Raw genomic sequence first — 17,890 nt, 5'->3', positions numbered from 1 at the left:
TCACGTGACCAGTCTGGCAGGATAGGGTTAAGGCTTTTCCTTTGGCGCGAAATGGCTACTCGCCAAAAAACTCCACTATTCGCAGTTGCTCGACGTAAGGTTTAGTCCCGGGGTATTTTTTAGGATTCGGTTTTTTTATATCTCGAATTTAGTTGGAGCCGTTGCTGCCATGACAAAGATACCCAACGGTAAGTTGAGTCTTGCTTTTTAAGTTTTCAAGTGGGTCACCTAACATCACTGGCTTATTAGTCGTCGCTTGGCGTCATATGTTTTTTCTGCGTGACACTGACCAATGATAGAGCGAGAGAGGAAGAAGTGTGTTATAATAAATGATGACTCTCCAGCCGTTTCGTATACGTTTTTTTTTTTCTGTAATCGTAATTTTTTAGTGCTCTTTGAGGTGTGGCTAGCATTGAGTGACGGCATGACGTCAGCTGTTATATTATTTCTGTTTGTTTATTTACTTCTTCTAATATTGTTTGTCTGTATTTTAGAAGAAAGACAAAAAAAATCTGCCACATTGTCATACTTAGCATTCGTCGCAGAGCTCGTAGCAGGATTACCGCGCGTAATGTTACGGGGCGCACGTGATCGTCATATGAAATTTTTATCATCACTTTCTATCTTGCTATAGAAACAGATTTGGTGACAATCGATGCGAACACCGATTATCGTCTTGGAGAAATTCTGTTTATCCTAGTATTTATGGAGAATTAATGGCAGAGACTGTTGATCGGAAGTTCTTCAAAAAGCGTGTTTTATTTATTATCGTTTTAGCACGTTCGTAAAACGGGGAAGCTTCTGAGATGAATCCCAGATAAGATATAACTAGGTGAATGTCGTGAAGTTATTTTTTTTTTTTTTTTTGGCTGATGAGGGGCGGGGGGGGTGCCGGTGCGTTATTTAATATAACTTGTAGTGGAAGAACTGCTGTCAATACTGAAGTTCCAAATTTCTAATATGTTTTATAAATCCTATTTTTCAATAAAAGAAATAAATTAATTAAAGATGACACCACACGTATTAGATACAGTAACAGGTTTGAATGAAATTGTGTTAGATCATTAGAAGGCATATTCATATATTATTTATATATTATTGTTATACATTGTTATTGTTTTTCCCAAATCCAGAATTATCATACTGGTTCATATCAGAGACGTGTTTTTTCCCCTTTTAAAATGTGTTTTGCATGCCTAAAAATGAAAAGCATGTTAAAATAAAATTTTCAATCATTGCTTAGAAAAATGTATTTATGTACTTTTAGTTACTTAAATCCTTTAATAATGCGTTTGTAGAATATTTTCCATATATCAAGCTCATTTATGTGAGGCTATTTTACTATTCAAACTTTTATCCTCATAAAACATCTTAAAATTTGGCTATCCGATGCTTAAACTTTGCTTCTAAGTACTTCATTCAGTACTAAAATTTATTGTTTTGATTCATATACTGCATTGAAGAAATTAACTATGCTATCGTTATGCAGATTACGAAACGAGAATTTCTTAAAGTTAGAATGAAAAGTCTGCTCTGACATTACTGACGCTGTTTAATTTTTTAAACTTTATTTTGGAACTGTGAGTCAAAAAGTCAAAATCGAACAAGCTGACAAATCGGTGTATGTGTGTGTGGGGGGGGCGGGGAATGGTGAGAACAAAGCATTTCTTTCTATAGACAATAGACTTCACTGTAGTTTAAATGGTGAAAACATTCAACAAAGAAAATAATCAATCAGGAGTTTCTCCCACTCCATTTATTCGATTTAGGTGAAATCTTACAAACGGTCTTACTAAGTCGTAGTTTATATTAATATTTATTCCACTTAAATTTTCTGGGCATTGTTACTGTAATTTATTAGAGAACTGTTTATTTAACACGCAGTATTTAAAAGTATTCCTGCGTTTAGAAAAACGATGTAATTTAAAAAGCGTCATCGTGATACCGAATCATATTTTTAAATTGCAGTTATTGACTGTGAAATTTGTAGCAAGACAGGAAACCGTCAACTGCTGGAACATCTATATTAAAATCGTGAAATTTCGCTCAGTGCCTTCACTGAAAGTAATACAAAACATATGAGATGTTATTTAATATATTAGTATAGTTTTTCTGGAAAACATAGAGCGATTGTTTAAGTTAATACGTGATTCATTATTGTACAAATCTGTAAGAGTTTTAAATATTGAAAAAAAAAATACATCTTATGTTACTCGTAATTTTACTTTGATTAAGAACTATCGAATAAAATAATATTTTGTGTGATACATGAATAAGAATACCTTAACTGTATGTAGATGTAAATGAATGCTAAATAGCTAGTAATTTTTTAGAATTTAAAATTTTAATCTACCGTTTCAATGTTCAATATATTATAAGCTTGACTGAATATCTAATGTCAAGAATATGACTTTTGGGATCGCAATCTTAAGTAAATGCGTTAGTTTTATTGGTCTGACCATATTTTTATATGTGTATCTTATAACTATTTAATATATACGCTTTTGTCTGTTTGCTTGTGACATTCATCATCTCTTCCGGAACGGCGGGTGAGTTTCGAGAGAAGTACAACCGTATTCCAAAAATTCGTTGCAAGCCATTTCGACTAATCTCATCTTCGTACGACATTAATCAACCGAGATGTTAATTAAAAACTCCGAAAACGCCAATTTTCACCCTCATTTTACCGAGTGGCAACAGTCTTTCAACTGTTGTCTTGCTGGAGAGAAAAATCTGCTTTTATTTCGTGAAGTGTTGCCACTGCTCGCTTTCAAATCGTAGAATTTGTTTATTTCCATTTGCCAAATATATTTTGGCCTACGTCGGAAGCCACTCCGCTGGAAAATTTTTTTAATAAAAAGTTTGTAAGTTTTACAAAATATGAAATACAAACAGCATTGCCAAATATTTAATATATTTCTTCGGATTTAAAAAAATTGTGGAAAGCCATTCGTCTATTTTCATCTTCGTACGACTTTAATCAGCCGAGATATTAATTAAAAACTCTGAAAACGCTAATTTTCACGCTCATTTTCCCAAGTGGCAACAGTCTCGCGCGTTGGAGATAAAAATGCTTTATTTCGAAAAATGTCGCTACTGCTTGCTTTCAAATCGTTTGTTAATAAAAAAATTGTGAGTTTTTCAAAATATGGAAAAAAGTAGCATTGCCAAGCATTAAACGTATTAGTATTATACAAGGTAATAAATATTGTAACGTTGAAGGAAGTACGCGATTGCACGTGACGTCATAGTATGACGAAAATCTTTCATAAATGTCAGCATTTTAAATAAATAGCCGCTGTTGGCAACGTTTTTGTTTCAATTTAGTATAATTGATAGGATAAATTATTGTCACGTTAATTCTTTTATTGATGTTCAGAAAAAGTTGTTATATTGCATTAAATTTAAATAATGACTTCATACGTATTATTAACCTGAAATGTAAAAAGTTTTTGTTTCCTGGTTTGGCAACAAAAAAACTATTTACGAATTGATTGTTGCTTGGAAAGCATGAACAGACTTCTTTCATATTCAAATGTTTTTATACCTTTGCTTTTCATGGGTACATACAACTTATAAATTTTGCTTTTCTGCAGCTCGCTAGTCTATATTTATTTATTGTATCAAAACTATTTATAAATTTTTTGTACACGGCCGAAATTTGGTAGATTATTTGCCACTTTGCAAGCAAAGATGCTACACTTTGCAGGCGAATGGGCTTCTCTCTTCTAATAAAAGAGTTCTAATTAAAAAAAATTATTCGATGAATTCATATGAGAATATTTATTTCATTATGAAGATAACATTTCATTAGATATTCTTTGTTATTCTTCAAGCTAAAAATTTTCATTTATCAAGCTGCTTCTATTTTTTTTTACATATGAAAAACTCGAGTTCTCATCCACTTCAAATATGTGTTTTTGCGGTATACTCAGAGGTCTTATGCGCAGTTAAGCAGGAAATTAATCATTTTTGTCAATCGATTCATTACCTTCTGTATGCAAAACAAACAATGAAATTCAATAACGCAAGATTGAAGAAGAATAGTTTCAGATTTCTTGTTTGTAAAACTAGTTCTGGTTTTACTCGTAATCTTATTATGTGTTAATCAGTTGAATAAATAATCAATCAAATCATTTCATTCGAAAAATTGTATGTGATCGGTCTTATTCATTTAATCCAATTAATAAAAGTATAAAGTGACATAAAAGTGTTTTATTCCGGGTTATATTTTCACCGGAATCTACTCTTATATTCCTTGTGTTTATTTCCGATCTTTTTCCTAAATTTGTATTTTTTTTTTTTTTTCTTTTTCTAGCCTTCACTTTTTTGTGAGCAAACATAATTGGCTTTACAAGATGTGTTGATATAGACCACGTGTATGTAAAATATGTTAATGGAAATATTTCCCCCCTAAGCTGATTGTTTTTTGATGAAAACGTAGATGGGCCAGTATTAGTTGATTATGTATCGCCATAATTTTTTAGGAGAGAGGTGAAAAATCATTTTACCTACGAAAGCCAATTTAAGAAATACGTTGGTGCCATATGTATGTGGCACTTTTTTCCAGGATTTAGAACTATCCTATGGAATAAAGAGGATGAGTTATTTCAACAAATTAGTAATAAATATTCCAAATTATGTTTAGCCCAAATAGGCGGTAGGTCAGAAATGCTATTTGTCTTGAAACTGCATTTTTCGTCGAATCTCTGTATCACTTTTTAAATTGTTGCCACCAAATATTATCGCCCTGTATTATATTTAAAAAAACATCCACTCGACCATGGGCACCTGGAAGCCCGAATTTGGAATTTGTTTTATTGTCTGTTTCATATTTTGTAAAATTTTAACCAATTTTTTATTAAAAATTTAACAGTTTCAAAGCGAGCAGTGGCAACATTGTATTGGATAAACACTTTTATCTCCAGCGCGCAAGACCGTCTGTCGGAAATTCTAAAGATATGCTCTTTTTAAATATTTTTTCGACCATTGTTGCGTTAGCCCAAATGCTTTCCAAAAATGTATCTGTAAACATTTAATACATTTTGTTGTCAAAACGAGTCACAAACTTCGCGGTTGCCAATTTGTAATTTCACTTTTGATTTTGATTCTGTTTGAAAGATGCGTTAAATACTATGAATTGCGTATTTAATTTGTATGCGTCTAACTTGGCTACCTATCCCCTTGGCCGAGAAGCGCACCATTTGAGAGGACCCTCGAGGGCGGGAGAGACGATGCATAAAGATTCTGAGGACGGTAGAGGGAGCCGTAACCTCAGATAAGAAATAAGAAATATGAAAAGAGAAACGTATACATGAGTTATACGACAAATGGCTTTGTGGCGGAAATTGATGCATCTACCTTTTTTTGATAGAAGTTCAATGGATGCGATCATATTTATGTTTACCATTGTTCTTTTTACAATTACCTAATCGGCTGCCCTTAATTTTCCTATATAAATTCTTCAGTGTTAATCCCATTCCAAAACTCTCGAACCCCTCTTTTATTTTTGCCTGTTATTTTTGAACTAGCAGTTGTCTTACGTTTTCGAAAATTTTTATTGCTCGAGTTGTAGTATAAATTGGTATGTATAAATTATGATAAAAATGATTACGGAATTGATTGTGAAGCACAAAGCTGCAAATTTTTAGGAACAGATTTCTCGAGAAATCAGTCTAAAAAGCATGTTATTAAGTATGCAGTAAACATTCACAATCAGTATAACGCAATGCATGAATGTAACGATCAAAAATTTTGTTAAAAATGTATGTTTCATCAATATGAAAATATTTACACAGCAAGAGTTAAACAATCTATTGATTGAACTATTTAAGGTATTTCTCCCGCCTTCTTAACATGCCTTCGTGGTGTAATGGTCAGCACACTCGGCGCGTATTCGAGAGGTCCGAGGTACGAGTCCGGCAAGGGCATTGCTCATTTGTCATGTCACCTGCTTCTAAATAACCTAATGATTCTGCAGTGGCGCCCTAACTAAAAAAGGTGGTGGATCTTCACCACTAGGATTTGGCGATTGGGTCCCCTAATCCCCAGTCGCCCTTTTAAAGGGGCAGTATATAAGGTATTTCTCCCGCCTTCTTAGCATGTCTTCGTAGTGTAATGGTTAGCACACTCGGCGCGTATTGGAGAGGTCCGAGGTTCGAGTCCCGACAAGGGCATTGTCCAATTTTCATGTCTCTTGCTTCCAAATAACCTAATGACTCTACAGCATATTAGACTAGAAGATACATTTAGATATTTTCATTATGTTATTTAGTTAAAGTATCGCATTTTTTCCCGTGAGGCACACAAATAATTTCAGTTTTACATCAACACAGAAAATAGCACTCAAGCGCTTTCAGCTTGCGAATTTTATAAATTTTATCATTTTTCAACAAATGTCGCAACAGTAGTCTATAACCATTAGGCTATAACCAATCCGAATTTCACTCACGTTTTTCGTTTAAAATCTAATCATAGCCGTTAAGAACTGAGGCACATTTTTGCTGTAATGTTGCTTAACCGTTTGCGGCACAGTGCGTCTGGTCTGGACACACCTAAAACTTTCCTTCTGTACGCACAGAAAAATTGAATGAAAAAGGATTTATAGGTTACTATAGGTTACTCTGAACCTTCTTTATTTATAGTAGATGGCAGCTCATCACAAACCAGTCCATATATTTTAGCCATGTTTAGTTTTTTAAGACCCTCATTTTTCAAAGAAATCTTCCAGACTTTTTTTAGGGTATAAAAGGAATTGTTTGAAAATCATTTTCTGTTATTTTTTTGGCTGTGTGCTAATCCCTTATTCTGTATTAGTTTTAAATTTTTACCTTGCAATCTTGTCTAAAATCAAAGGGCGAACCCTAAGTGTGCCCAGACCGGGCTCACCGATAATCTAGGACAGATGAGAGTCTGTATACTTTGTTTCTCCGCATCTCATCGGTCATTGACAACAATGCTCGTTTCAGCAGTCTTTTCGAAGCTCTATGCAATCAGTGTTCCCGTTTCGGGCACACCCACAGAAATAAACGATAAGTGCTTCACAAAATTTTACTTGTGTACTCCTCTAGGCCTAATTAGACTGCCTACCTTTTTTTTAAAAAACACTTTTTTTTAAATCAAAACTCCGACTTTAAAAGGTAGCGTGCCGGAAAGAGTTAATACGCTCCGGTTTAAGATATTACAGTGGTATTCTTTAAAATCCGCTTCTTGAATACCCGATTTCAGACGATAAAATTTAAATAGTCAGATTAATGTTAGCATATTTTACAGTTTTAAGAATATCGAGGATGAAGGGGTAAATGATAGAACATTTTGAAATCAGCATTTCAGACGCTTGCAGCAGCGTATCCATTGATGCCACAACATGGAATTTAAATGTGGTTTTTATTAAACCCACGCATTTATTCATAATCAGAAATCCAATTTAAGAATGAGCTAAATGAAGTTGTAAATTTTGAAATTGTGTTATAAAAATTTTATACAACGTGCCTTGTGATGTAATTTTTTTAATTTTCATGTTTAGTATTATTGGTTGTATGTATATATTTACTTTTTGTATAGTATGTATTATGTTTGGTACTTTTTAAATTCATCGAAGGAAATCTGTTCGAGGTTTTTATTGCTTTTAGTTCGCGAGTGTCTTGACAAAATCCAAAGCATTGCCACTTGAATTAAATATTTGTTAAAAGTCTCGTACTCAAACGAATCAGAGAAATAAATGCACACCTATCATGCTTACTGTAAATAATGGTACATTTTTACTTCTTTATACGAAGTAAAAGAAGTAGTGTAATCGCCAAAAATTTCGGGTGTCATATTTCAACGAAAATATTCATTTTGACCGCTTTCGAATCTATTTGAACGCTTTTTTTTGTTGTTGTTTTTCGTAATATCTGTACGTACAGACAGAATAGAGGACTCTTTTCCCCAAAACGGATTGTAAAATGGGATTATGAAGAGATTTTTTTCGTGACGTTTACGCACGTACGTACGTATGTATGTTAACGCATAATTTAAAAACGAATAGCCTCAGAACTTTGACATTTTGTATATGGGACTGCTATAGCATGTAACTGTGCACCTCCCCTTTCGGTTGCAATCGGCTGATGTATATATGTGTATACCTACTCTCTTACATGGCTCGGTGAGCTCAGATTTGTTATTCTTATATGTGGTAAACTGTGCATTTTTTGCTTAAAAAGTGTTTGATTTATGTTGTTCTTATGTTATGGTTAAGGTTTCTGTGCCTTCTGCATGCAATAGCTGTAGAATTATCAAACTTTAAAAGTTGTTAAGTGCTATTAAGCTTAACGAAGCTGGTATTTGTTTACAAATGAAAATCTTAGTAGAATAGTGAATTAAGTAAGTTTCGGCAACTTCAGTGTCTTTTTACGGAGCGGGACCAAAAGTAAACTTTCATTTTTGTGCACCGAAAAATCTGTCTTCTTGCCCGCTGACCGAATTGCTTGTTTTTCCGTTGAAACTCTAATTTTAATTGAAAAAAAACTGTTTTTAACTGTATTTTGTGTTTCATGTATTTCGATATTTTACAATTATTAATGAGGATGTTGAGTTTGTGTGTATTTTTGCCTTGTCGCGGAAATAGAAGAGTTGATTGAATGAGAAATACAGGGGTTGGACAAAAATATGGAAACACCTCTAAAAAACATGTTTCTTTGCTTAATATGGTGTAGGAAACCCGTTGGCATCCAAAACAGCTTGCAGTCTTCTCGGAATGGATAAATACAGTTCCTGTATGTTTGCCAAGGGAATATTATACCATTCTTCCTGCAAAACGGTGGCAAGTTCAGATAACGTGTTGGCGGTGGAAACGAGAACGCACTTTCCGTTCCAATGTAGACCACAAAGGTTCGATAATATTCAGGTCTGGTGACTGTGGTGGCCAGGGGAGATGGGACAACTCATCCTCGTGCTCAGAAAACCAGTCCTTGACAATGTGAGCTGTGTGAACAGGGGCTTTGTCGTCTTGGAAGACACCATCACCATCGGGGAACAAAGTTTGTACCATGGGTTGAACTTGATCGGCCAAAGTGTTCACATAAGTCTTGGCAGTCATGTGCCCTGACACAGTTATCATGGGGCTAGCAGAGAACCACGATATGGCTGCCCAAACCATAACAGAACCCCCGCCATGTTTCACTCTTGGCAACAAGCAGTCTGTATTATAGGCTTGAGATGGCGTTCTCCAGACGTAAACTCGGCCAGAAGTGAGAAACAATGTGAAAGAAGTCTCGTCAGACCATATTACTCGCTTCCACTGCTCTATAGTCCAGGCTTTATGACTTAAACACCACCTTTTCCTGTTACGGGCATTAGCATCACTGATGAGTGGCTTTTCAATTGCAGCACGGCCAGCAATTCCCTGTTTTTGAAGCTCCCTTCTAATTGTTTTGGGACTCACAGGGTTCGGTAACACAACATTCATTTCAGCAGTAACTTTTGCAGCTGTGGTCTTCTTATTTTTCGTCACAATTGCCCTTAATGATCGTCTGTCACGATCACTCGGGACACACTTTCGTCCGCGCTGTGATTTAGCAGATGATGTTTTTCCGATTTTCAAATATGCGGAATAAATCTTCGATACAGTACCTCTTGAAACACTAAACACTTCGGCTACCTTGCTTACGGAAGCACCTACCATACGTGCTCCAACAATTTGCCCACGTTCGAAGTCTGTTAACTCTGACATAATGCAATGACAACCTCACATAACAGTACTCCGACAACAACTGAACTGTTTAGCACATTTACGAAGTTGTATAGGTGGCGTCAGTAGTCAAAAACGCCAGCGCCACCTACATATTTCATTAAAATCAATCTTTCTTTTCAAACATGCATTTCATAAGGTGTTTCCATATTTTTGTCCATCCACTGTATGTCTTTAATGAAATTCGAGGAAATACGTTTAAATGAAAGGCAACAAAAAGTGTGCATAATTTAATATACCGTACAAGGAAATTATGTAGTATCCACATCATATTTTTTAAAAATCTGTTATTATCAGTAATACCTGAAGGAAGAATGCGTTTTATTTATTTTGCTGAACGACAGTTTCTTTAACAATTTCAGTAGCGTAGCAAACTGTCGAAACATGCATTTCTCGTCTAACCCGGTGAAGATGATATGAAAATTATCTGTGCTACCTGAGTTCCAAAATCGATTCTATAGTCATGTTTTAACAAGTTCGAAACAAAAGATATAAATTCAGATGAACAAGTTTCCAAGAATTCGAAGACCTGAGGCGCCTATTAAAGATAATCAATACAATTTGGATCTGGTATTTTGTTCGTAATTCCTGCATTTGTGGAAATGTTTGAAGAGAATTCTTGTGGAGTTTTCTCTCTGTCTTACGTGACTGCCATCTAAATAGTTTTGTTTTTAGAGGTTATTTATGAAAATAAATATTTAAAATTGTTCATTGTTTATTTAACAGTAAATATTTTACCCAATATTTGTATTCGAAATTTCGTATTCTGCATATTACATGCGTTTATGACAACTTCGAATAAATAATCGTGATAAATAGTTACAAAGTAAAGTGAAGTTTGATTTTCCAGATTTTATGTAATGTTAATATCATATCCAACGAATTTTTTAACTTTGCAAATGATAGACTGTAATAAAAGTTTTGCGAAAATTTATTTCAGAAGATAAAAGAGAAGGATAAAATAAACGTAGTGTATATTTTTAGAAACTGTTTCTTTTTTATTTCCTTGTTGAGTTATTTTAGAAGAAAAACAATTTTTTTTTTAGCCCATAGGGGCAGTTTGCCCAGAAGGGTTATTAATTTCAGTTTTGCGTTTTGCGTTGGTTCACTGTAAACGACGTTTCAATTTTCAAATTGTTGCCGCCAAATATTAGAGCCCTGCATCATATTTAAAGCAATTACATAATGAAAAAACTGCATGAATGTATGTATGTTTCTCGCACTGTGATAAAACGACGGTACCTAGAGACATCGAATTTATTTTGAATAACGTAGTTCTTCACTCGAATACGGGCATCTGAAACCCCAAATTTGGAATCTGTTTTATTATTAATTTCATATTTTGTAAAACTTTAACGAATTTTTGATTAACATCGAATTTCAAAGCTAATCATGGCAAGACTACGGGAAAAAATATTTTTATCTCCATCGCGGGAGAGTGTGTATCCGAAATTCTAAAGATATGCTCTTTTGAAATTGTTTTGTAATATTGCTGTTCAGTTGAGTTTTATGGTTTAAGTGTGAAGAACATACGAGGGCTATCCAGAAAGTAGATTACGTTTTGGAATAAAAAAATAAACAAAGTATAGGAAACAAATTTTATTATATACAGATGAAAGCCACACTCAAATACTACTTTTCTACATAGTCACCATACAAATTAAGGCATTTATCGTAGCGATGTACGAGCTTGGAAATTCCTTCGTCGAAAAATTCGGCCGCCTGCGCCTTCAACCACTTCGTTACCTCTTCTTGCAGCTGTGCGTCGTCATCAAAACGCTGCATACCCAGCCACTTCTTCATTGCTGGGAATAGGTGGAAGTCGCTCGGTGCCAGGTCGGGACTGTACGGCGGATGAGGAAACAACTCCCACTTAAAAGATTCAAGAACTTTACGAGTGACATTTGCCGTGTGGGGCCGGGCGTTGTCGTGAATCAACAAGATCTTAGAGCTCAACATTCCTCTGCGCTTGTTTTGAATTGCTCTTCTGAGTTTTTGGAGAGTTTGGCAATACCTTTGAGAGTTTATTGTAGTGCCTCTTTCCAGGAAGTCCACCAAAATTACACCTTTTCTGTCCCAAAAAACAGTCGCCATCATCTTCCTTGCCGACATTGTTTGCATGCATTTCTTGGGTTTTTGGGGAGAACTTGTGTGCCCCCACTGCATTGATTGCAATTTCGTTTCACAGTTCACATGTTTCACCCATGTTTCGTCACCAGTAACGATGCGATCGAGTAAAGAGTCACCATCCTTATGGTAAGCGTCCAAAAAGTTCAACGCTGCAGCCATTCGCTGATTTTTGTGGTCCTCTGTCAAGATTTTTGGAATCCATCTTGCACAAAACTTGTGGTAACCAAGCTTTTCGCTGATGATTTCGTGCAACAAACTTCGCGAAATTTGTGGAAAACTCAAAGAAAGTTCTGTTATTGTGAAATTTCGATTTTCACGGACTTTAGCATCGACTTTTTCGAGAAGTTCGGCGGTCACTATGCTGGGTCTCCCACTTCGATCTTCGTCATGAACATTGGTTCGGCCATTTTGAAATCTTATGACCCACTGACGCACTCCACCTTCAGTGATAATGTTGTCCCCATACACTTCACGAAGCTGCCGATAGATTTCTATCGGTTTACAGTTTTTTGCAGTCAGAAACCTTATTACTGAGCGCACCTCGCAGCTCGCGGGATTTTCAATTAACGCAGACATTTCAAACCGTCACAGTATCTGAACGGAGCACAGCACGAACCTCTCACTAGCACGGCTAGATGCAGACTGAGCTGCGCAACGCTCTGACCCCAAGATGGCCGCGCTAGCCCCGCCCCTAGCGGACACAGACGGAAACGTAATCTACTTCCTGGATGGCCCTTGTATTTAATAAATAAAGGTAACACACAAAACTTGCCCTTTTGGGCAAGTTTTGTGTGTTACCTTTATTTATTTATTATTTATTGTTTTGTGTGTTACCTTTATCAAATAAAAAAAATGCCCTTATGGGCGTAATATAAAATCTGAAAGCTATTTCAGATTTTGTTTATTTATTCATTTTTTTTTCAGTCTAATATAATTGTGGTTTCTGTAGTTTATATTGCTTCTAACAAATATTTGGTGTCAATGTCGTAAGCTTAGGAATCTGAATCCTGTCAAGTATAAAAATAGAGAGAAGCAATTATACCGGCGTATTGCACTGTTTCCCTCTGTTTTCATTGGTTATTACCGAAACCGATTTATTCTGAATCGGTGTTTCTGTGAACTTTTTTGGCACATTTCGTTAGGTTTTGTAAATATAAAAGGAAGTCCCCCCCCCCCATTTTACACTGCTTTGTTTGCACCTTACTGCCATTTTACACTGTACGCTTAGGCTTTATTTTAATAAGTTTAAAGTTTCATTATGTAGCATGTATGTAAGGTTGCGAAAATTCTGGCGTTTTTCGATGTCACTGATTTATCTTTTCAGTTCGCCCAGTTTTTAACACGTCACGATTACAGAAAAATGTACGTGTGTATAGAATGTTAGGATTTATTTATTTTTAACTAACTAGTTATTTTATGCTCAGGAGATTTTCTGTCTTTCTCGCCTTCCGTTTTCCTGCCAGAATATAAATTTTAGTTCACGCGTATTCAAATGAAGTAGAAGAGATAAAATTAAAAGGAAGATTCTAAATTGTTGAATCAGAAAGCGTGTTGCGCCTGTTGAAGGCCACGTTACGAGCTGAAATCTCCTTGATAGCAGTCTGACTGCGGCGTTGCTTAATTCTCGCCGTTAGGATTGTCACGCCGATATTAAGCTTGAGCCAACTTGCGGTATTCTGTGTGGCCTTCGGATAAACTACGACGTAACTTAGTTTAATTTAAATTCACCAATCTTAAGTTATACATTAAATGCTGGCTGGCTCTGTAAGCATAAGCAGTGCTTTCTGTTAAATTACTTAGTTCAATAGAAGGGTCTTTTACACCCTTAGTATATCTGTGGTATAAGTTTCAAGGCATAGCGATAATTTGCATACGTCTTCCCTAGTCTGTAGTTAGTTTATGCTTCCAAAGGAGGTGAGACTATATAAAGAGCTCCGAAAGTAATGTAGTTCTGTCAAAACGGTGGCAGTTTGCTAGTTGGATGTTGAGTTATTTTTATTTCCATTACACAGGTATCTGGAACCATTGACTTCAGAAAATATAATCGACATCGTTACGTCTTTTTGACGAAATCAATTTTGAAAAATCGATTATAAATTTTTGATGTAGTTATAATGCTTTGAAATCTATTTGGACACTTTAATCGAGACTCAAACTGTAAACGAATGAAAACCAATCTCATGTTTGCACCACATGACTTCCTTGTACTGAATATTAAATTATACCCATTTTTCTTGCATTTCATTTAAACTTATTGGATTGAATTAAATCTACTTCGTCGATAGCGCATAAACCACAATAGAATAAATGCACTCTTTAAAATCCACTATATTTGTTTACCATAGCGACACTCGGGCCCTGGGTTCACTTAACAGCGTTACATTTCGTTCATTTTCTAACTGAGAATGCACAAAATTTATATCATCTTAAGAATTATCTAATCGTTGCCACATGTTCTAATCAAATACTGTAATAAATCTAAAACGATGTATAAAAGAAATTCAGCAAAGAACAACAACAACAACAAAAGAAATAATTTTTCACAGACGATTCAGTATTTCTCATTCAATTAATTTAGTTCTCACTTCGCGACAAGGCAAAAATACATTAAAACTCAAGATGTCTGTATTGAAAATTATGAGGTAAATCTTAAACACTTATTTCATCGAATAAATTCCAGAATTAATTATTTTATTTCCATTACACAGGTTCCAGATACCTGTGTAATGGAAATAAAAATAACTCAACATCCAACTAGCAAACTGCCACCGTTTTGACAGAACTACATTACTTTCGGAGCTCTTTATATAGTCTCACCTCCTTTGGAAGCATAAACTAACTACAGACTAGGGAAGACGTATGCAAATTATCGCTATGCCTTGAAACTTATACCACAGATATACTAAGGGTGTAAAAGACCCTTCTATTGAACTAAGTAATTTAACAGAAAGCACTGCTTATGCTTACAGAGCCAGCCAGCATTTAATGTATAACTTAAGATTGGTGAATTTAAATTAAACTAAGTTACGTCGTAGTTTATCCGAAGGCCACACACAATACCGCAAGTTGGCTCAAGCTTAATATCGGCGTGACAATCCTAACGGCGAGAATTAAGCAACGCCGCAGTCAGACTGCTATCAAGGAGATTTCAGCTCGTAACGTGGCCTTCAGCAGGCGTAACACGCTTTCTGATTCAACAATCCATAACCTTGCTTTAAATTTTATCTCTTCTACTTCATTTAATTCGCAATAATTAAAGAAGGCGTTATCTTTGTTATTGCGAAGCTTACTTTCTCTAGATTGGCAACAAATCTACTCTTCTGCTGTTTCAAATGTAAACAAGCAATGGCCGCCATGGAAAAAAATTATTAGGCTTAGCGGCACTTAAACAACTTTTAAATTGTTGATAATTCTAAAAATATTGCATACAGATTTATTAAAGGCATAAAAACCTTAACCGGAAGATAAGAACAATATAATTCAATCATTTTTAAAGCAAAAAATGCACAATTTATAAACATATAAGAATAAAAAACTGAGATCACTGAACCGAGTAACAAGAGTGGATATATATATATATATATATATATATATATATATTTATGTACGTTTGGTGCGGCCGATTGCAACCAAAATACGAGGTGCACATCTACATGTTATAGCAGTCCTATATACAAAATTTCAACGTTCTGGGCCTACTCGTTTTTGAGTTATGTGAGATACGTACGTACGTACGTACGCACAGACGCCACGAAAAGTTCTCTTTAGAATTCTTTTTATTTCCTTGTACGAAGTAAAAAAGAAGTAAGTAATCGCGAAAAGTTTCAGGCAGCATATTTCATCGAAAATATCCATTTTGACTGCTATCGAATGCAATTTAACGATGTTTTTGCGTGATATCTGTACGTAAGGACAGAATAAAATACTGTTTTCCTCCAAAAAATTATAAAACTGCTTTAAAATGAATTCTGAAGGGAATTTTTTGTGGCGTCTGTACGAACGTTTGTACGTACGATCTCGCATAACTCAAAAACGAGTAGCCTCAGAACGTTGCAATTTTGTATATAGGACTGCTATAACATGTAGATGTGCACCTCGTATTTTGGTTGCAATCGGCCCCACCAAACGTATATAAATATATTTATATATATATTCACTCTGTTACCCGGTTTAGTGATCTCAGTTTATTTACGCTTATATGTTTGTAAATTGTGCATTTTTTGCTTTAAAAATGATTGAATTATGTTGTTCTTATTTTACGGTTTAGGGTTTTATGCCTTTAGTAAATCTGTATGCAATATTTTTAGAATTATCAACAATTTTAAAGTTGTTTAAGCCTAATAATTTTTTTGATGGCGGCCATTGCTTGTTTACGTTTTGAAACAGCAGGATAGTGGATTTGTTGCCAATTTATAGAAACTTAGCTTCGCAACAAGAAAGATAACGCCTTCATTTATTATTGCGAATTAAATCATGCTTAATCCTTTCTGGAATGTTTTCGAGGAAATAAGTGTTTAAGATTGACTTCGTAATTTTTAATACAGATATTTTGAGTTTTTATGTATTTTTGCATCGTCGCGAAGTGAGAACTGAATTAATTGAATGAGAAAAACTTAATCGTCTGTGAAAAACTGTCTCTTTTTTAATTTGTTTGCTTAGTTTCTTTTATACATCGTTCTAGCTTTATTATAGTATTTGAATAGAACATGTGGCAACGATTAGATAATTCTTTAAATGATATACATTTTGTGCATTCTGAGTTATAATATGAACGAAATATAATACTGTTAAGTGAAACTAGCGCCATAGTGTCGCTATGGTAAACAAATAGAGTGAATTTTAAAAGAATGCATTTATTCTATTGTGGTTTATGCGTTGTCGGCTAAGTAGATTTAATTCAATCCAATAAGTTTAAATAAAATGCAAGAAAAATGCGTATAGTTTAATATTCCGTACAAGGAAATCATGTGGTGTACACATCAGATTTTTTAAATTAGTTTTACAATTTTTTGGGGGGAAAAGAGTCCTTTATCCTGTCCTTACGTACAGATGTCACGCAAAAAACATCGTAAAATTGCATTCGATAGCGGTAAAAATGGATATTTGCTTTGAAATATGATGCTTGAAACTTTTCGCGATTACAATACTTCTTTTTTACTTCTTACGAGGAAGAAATTAATATTCTTAGTGATGTGATTTTGCAGGGTTTTGTGTTGTGTTAAAATAATAATATAAATTTATTATTCTAACTAGTATCAATACACTGAAATTTCAATAGCGATGATAAAATATTAATATATTCTAATTTCAATATTTACTGCGACTCATGCTTTGAAAATTATCTGAGACTGTATCCAGTGAACTGCTCTTAGCATATGGCAATAAAGTTTTGTTGCGATTTTCTTTAAGCAAATAAATTGACAGAATCCCGAGTAAAAATGTTTCAATCTCATAAACGGCATGTTATTAATTTTTGTTTGCAGACGGAGTAATTCCTCCAGACTTTCTTTGCTATTAAAAAACACATAAATAAAGTAAAGTTTCATGTTTAGGAGATATTGCATTTTGTTATTTTTCTTTTGCTCTCTCTCTTTCTCGGTCTGTCGACGACCGAAGATATGGTATCTGCAGACCTTTCCGAAATTTACGGGATTTCGAAACGATCCGGGAAACGAATCTTATTTTATTTATTTATTTTTTTTGAGTTTCCAGACAGCTTTTATCTCGAGATCAGTGACCGTCTGCTGAGCTCTCTCATAAAATTCCTTATCTCTCTTTCTCTCCCTGTCTCACTTTTTCCCTCAAATAATTATCGATTTCTTCTCTAAACGACTTTTCATTTTCCAGGTTCTTTGAAATCTGTTTTTCTGTATTACACTCGACGATACATGTCGTAGTGCTCTTTTTCGCTGATTGAAAGGTTTACTGAAATTATCACCCAAACAAAATGTTCTAAAAGATGAACTAATTTTTTTCGCAAGAAAAATGTATCTCTGAAAGTTAAATATGTTCATAATATTTATCAAAATA

General features: G+C 34.6%; 1 protein-coding gene across 11 annotated transcripts in view; it reads left to right on the top strand.

The window, feature by feature from the left end:
• LOC118191624 (exocyst complex component 4-like) overlaps window positions 1-17,890 on the top strand; it is a 785,372-nt gene that overhangs the window by 300,494 nt on the left and 466,988 nt on the right. The window contains exon 1 of one of the 11 annotated variants that reach the window (XM_085821108.1): window positions 24-188. The exons of 8 other annotated variants lie outside the window; for them this stretch is intronic. In XM_085821108.1, coding sequence (XP_085677234.1) covers window positions 170-188 — 19 coding nt within the window. In that variant the 5' untranslated portion in view covers window positions 24-169. Of the gene's footprint in view, window positions 1-23; window positions 189-17,890 lie in introns of those variants that run through there. 2 more of the 11 variants (XM_085821103.1, XM_035355407.2) reach the window with 2 other exon arrangements.

The sequence above is a fragment of the Stegodyphus dumicola genome, chromosome 7, assembly GCF_044657685.1.
Source record: "Stegodyphus dumicola isolate Sdum_Otavi_A_Nest chromosome 7, ASM4465768v1".
Classification (NCBI taxonomy): domain Eukaryota; kingdom Metazoa; phylum Arthropoda; class Arachnida; order Araneae; family Eresidae; genus Stegodyphus; species Stegodyphus dumicola.
The sequence above is the reverse complement of the archived record's forward strand: the minus strand, read 5'-3'. Positions and strand labels throughout refer to the sequence as shown.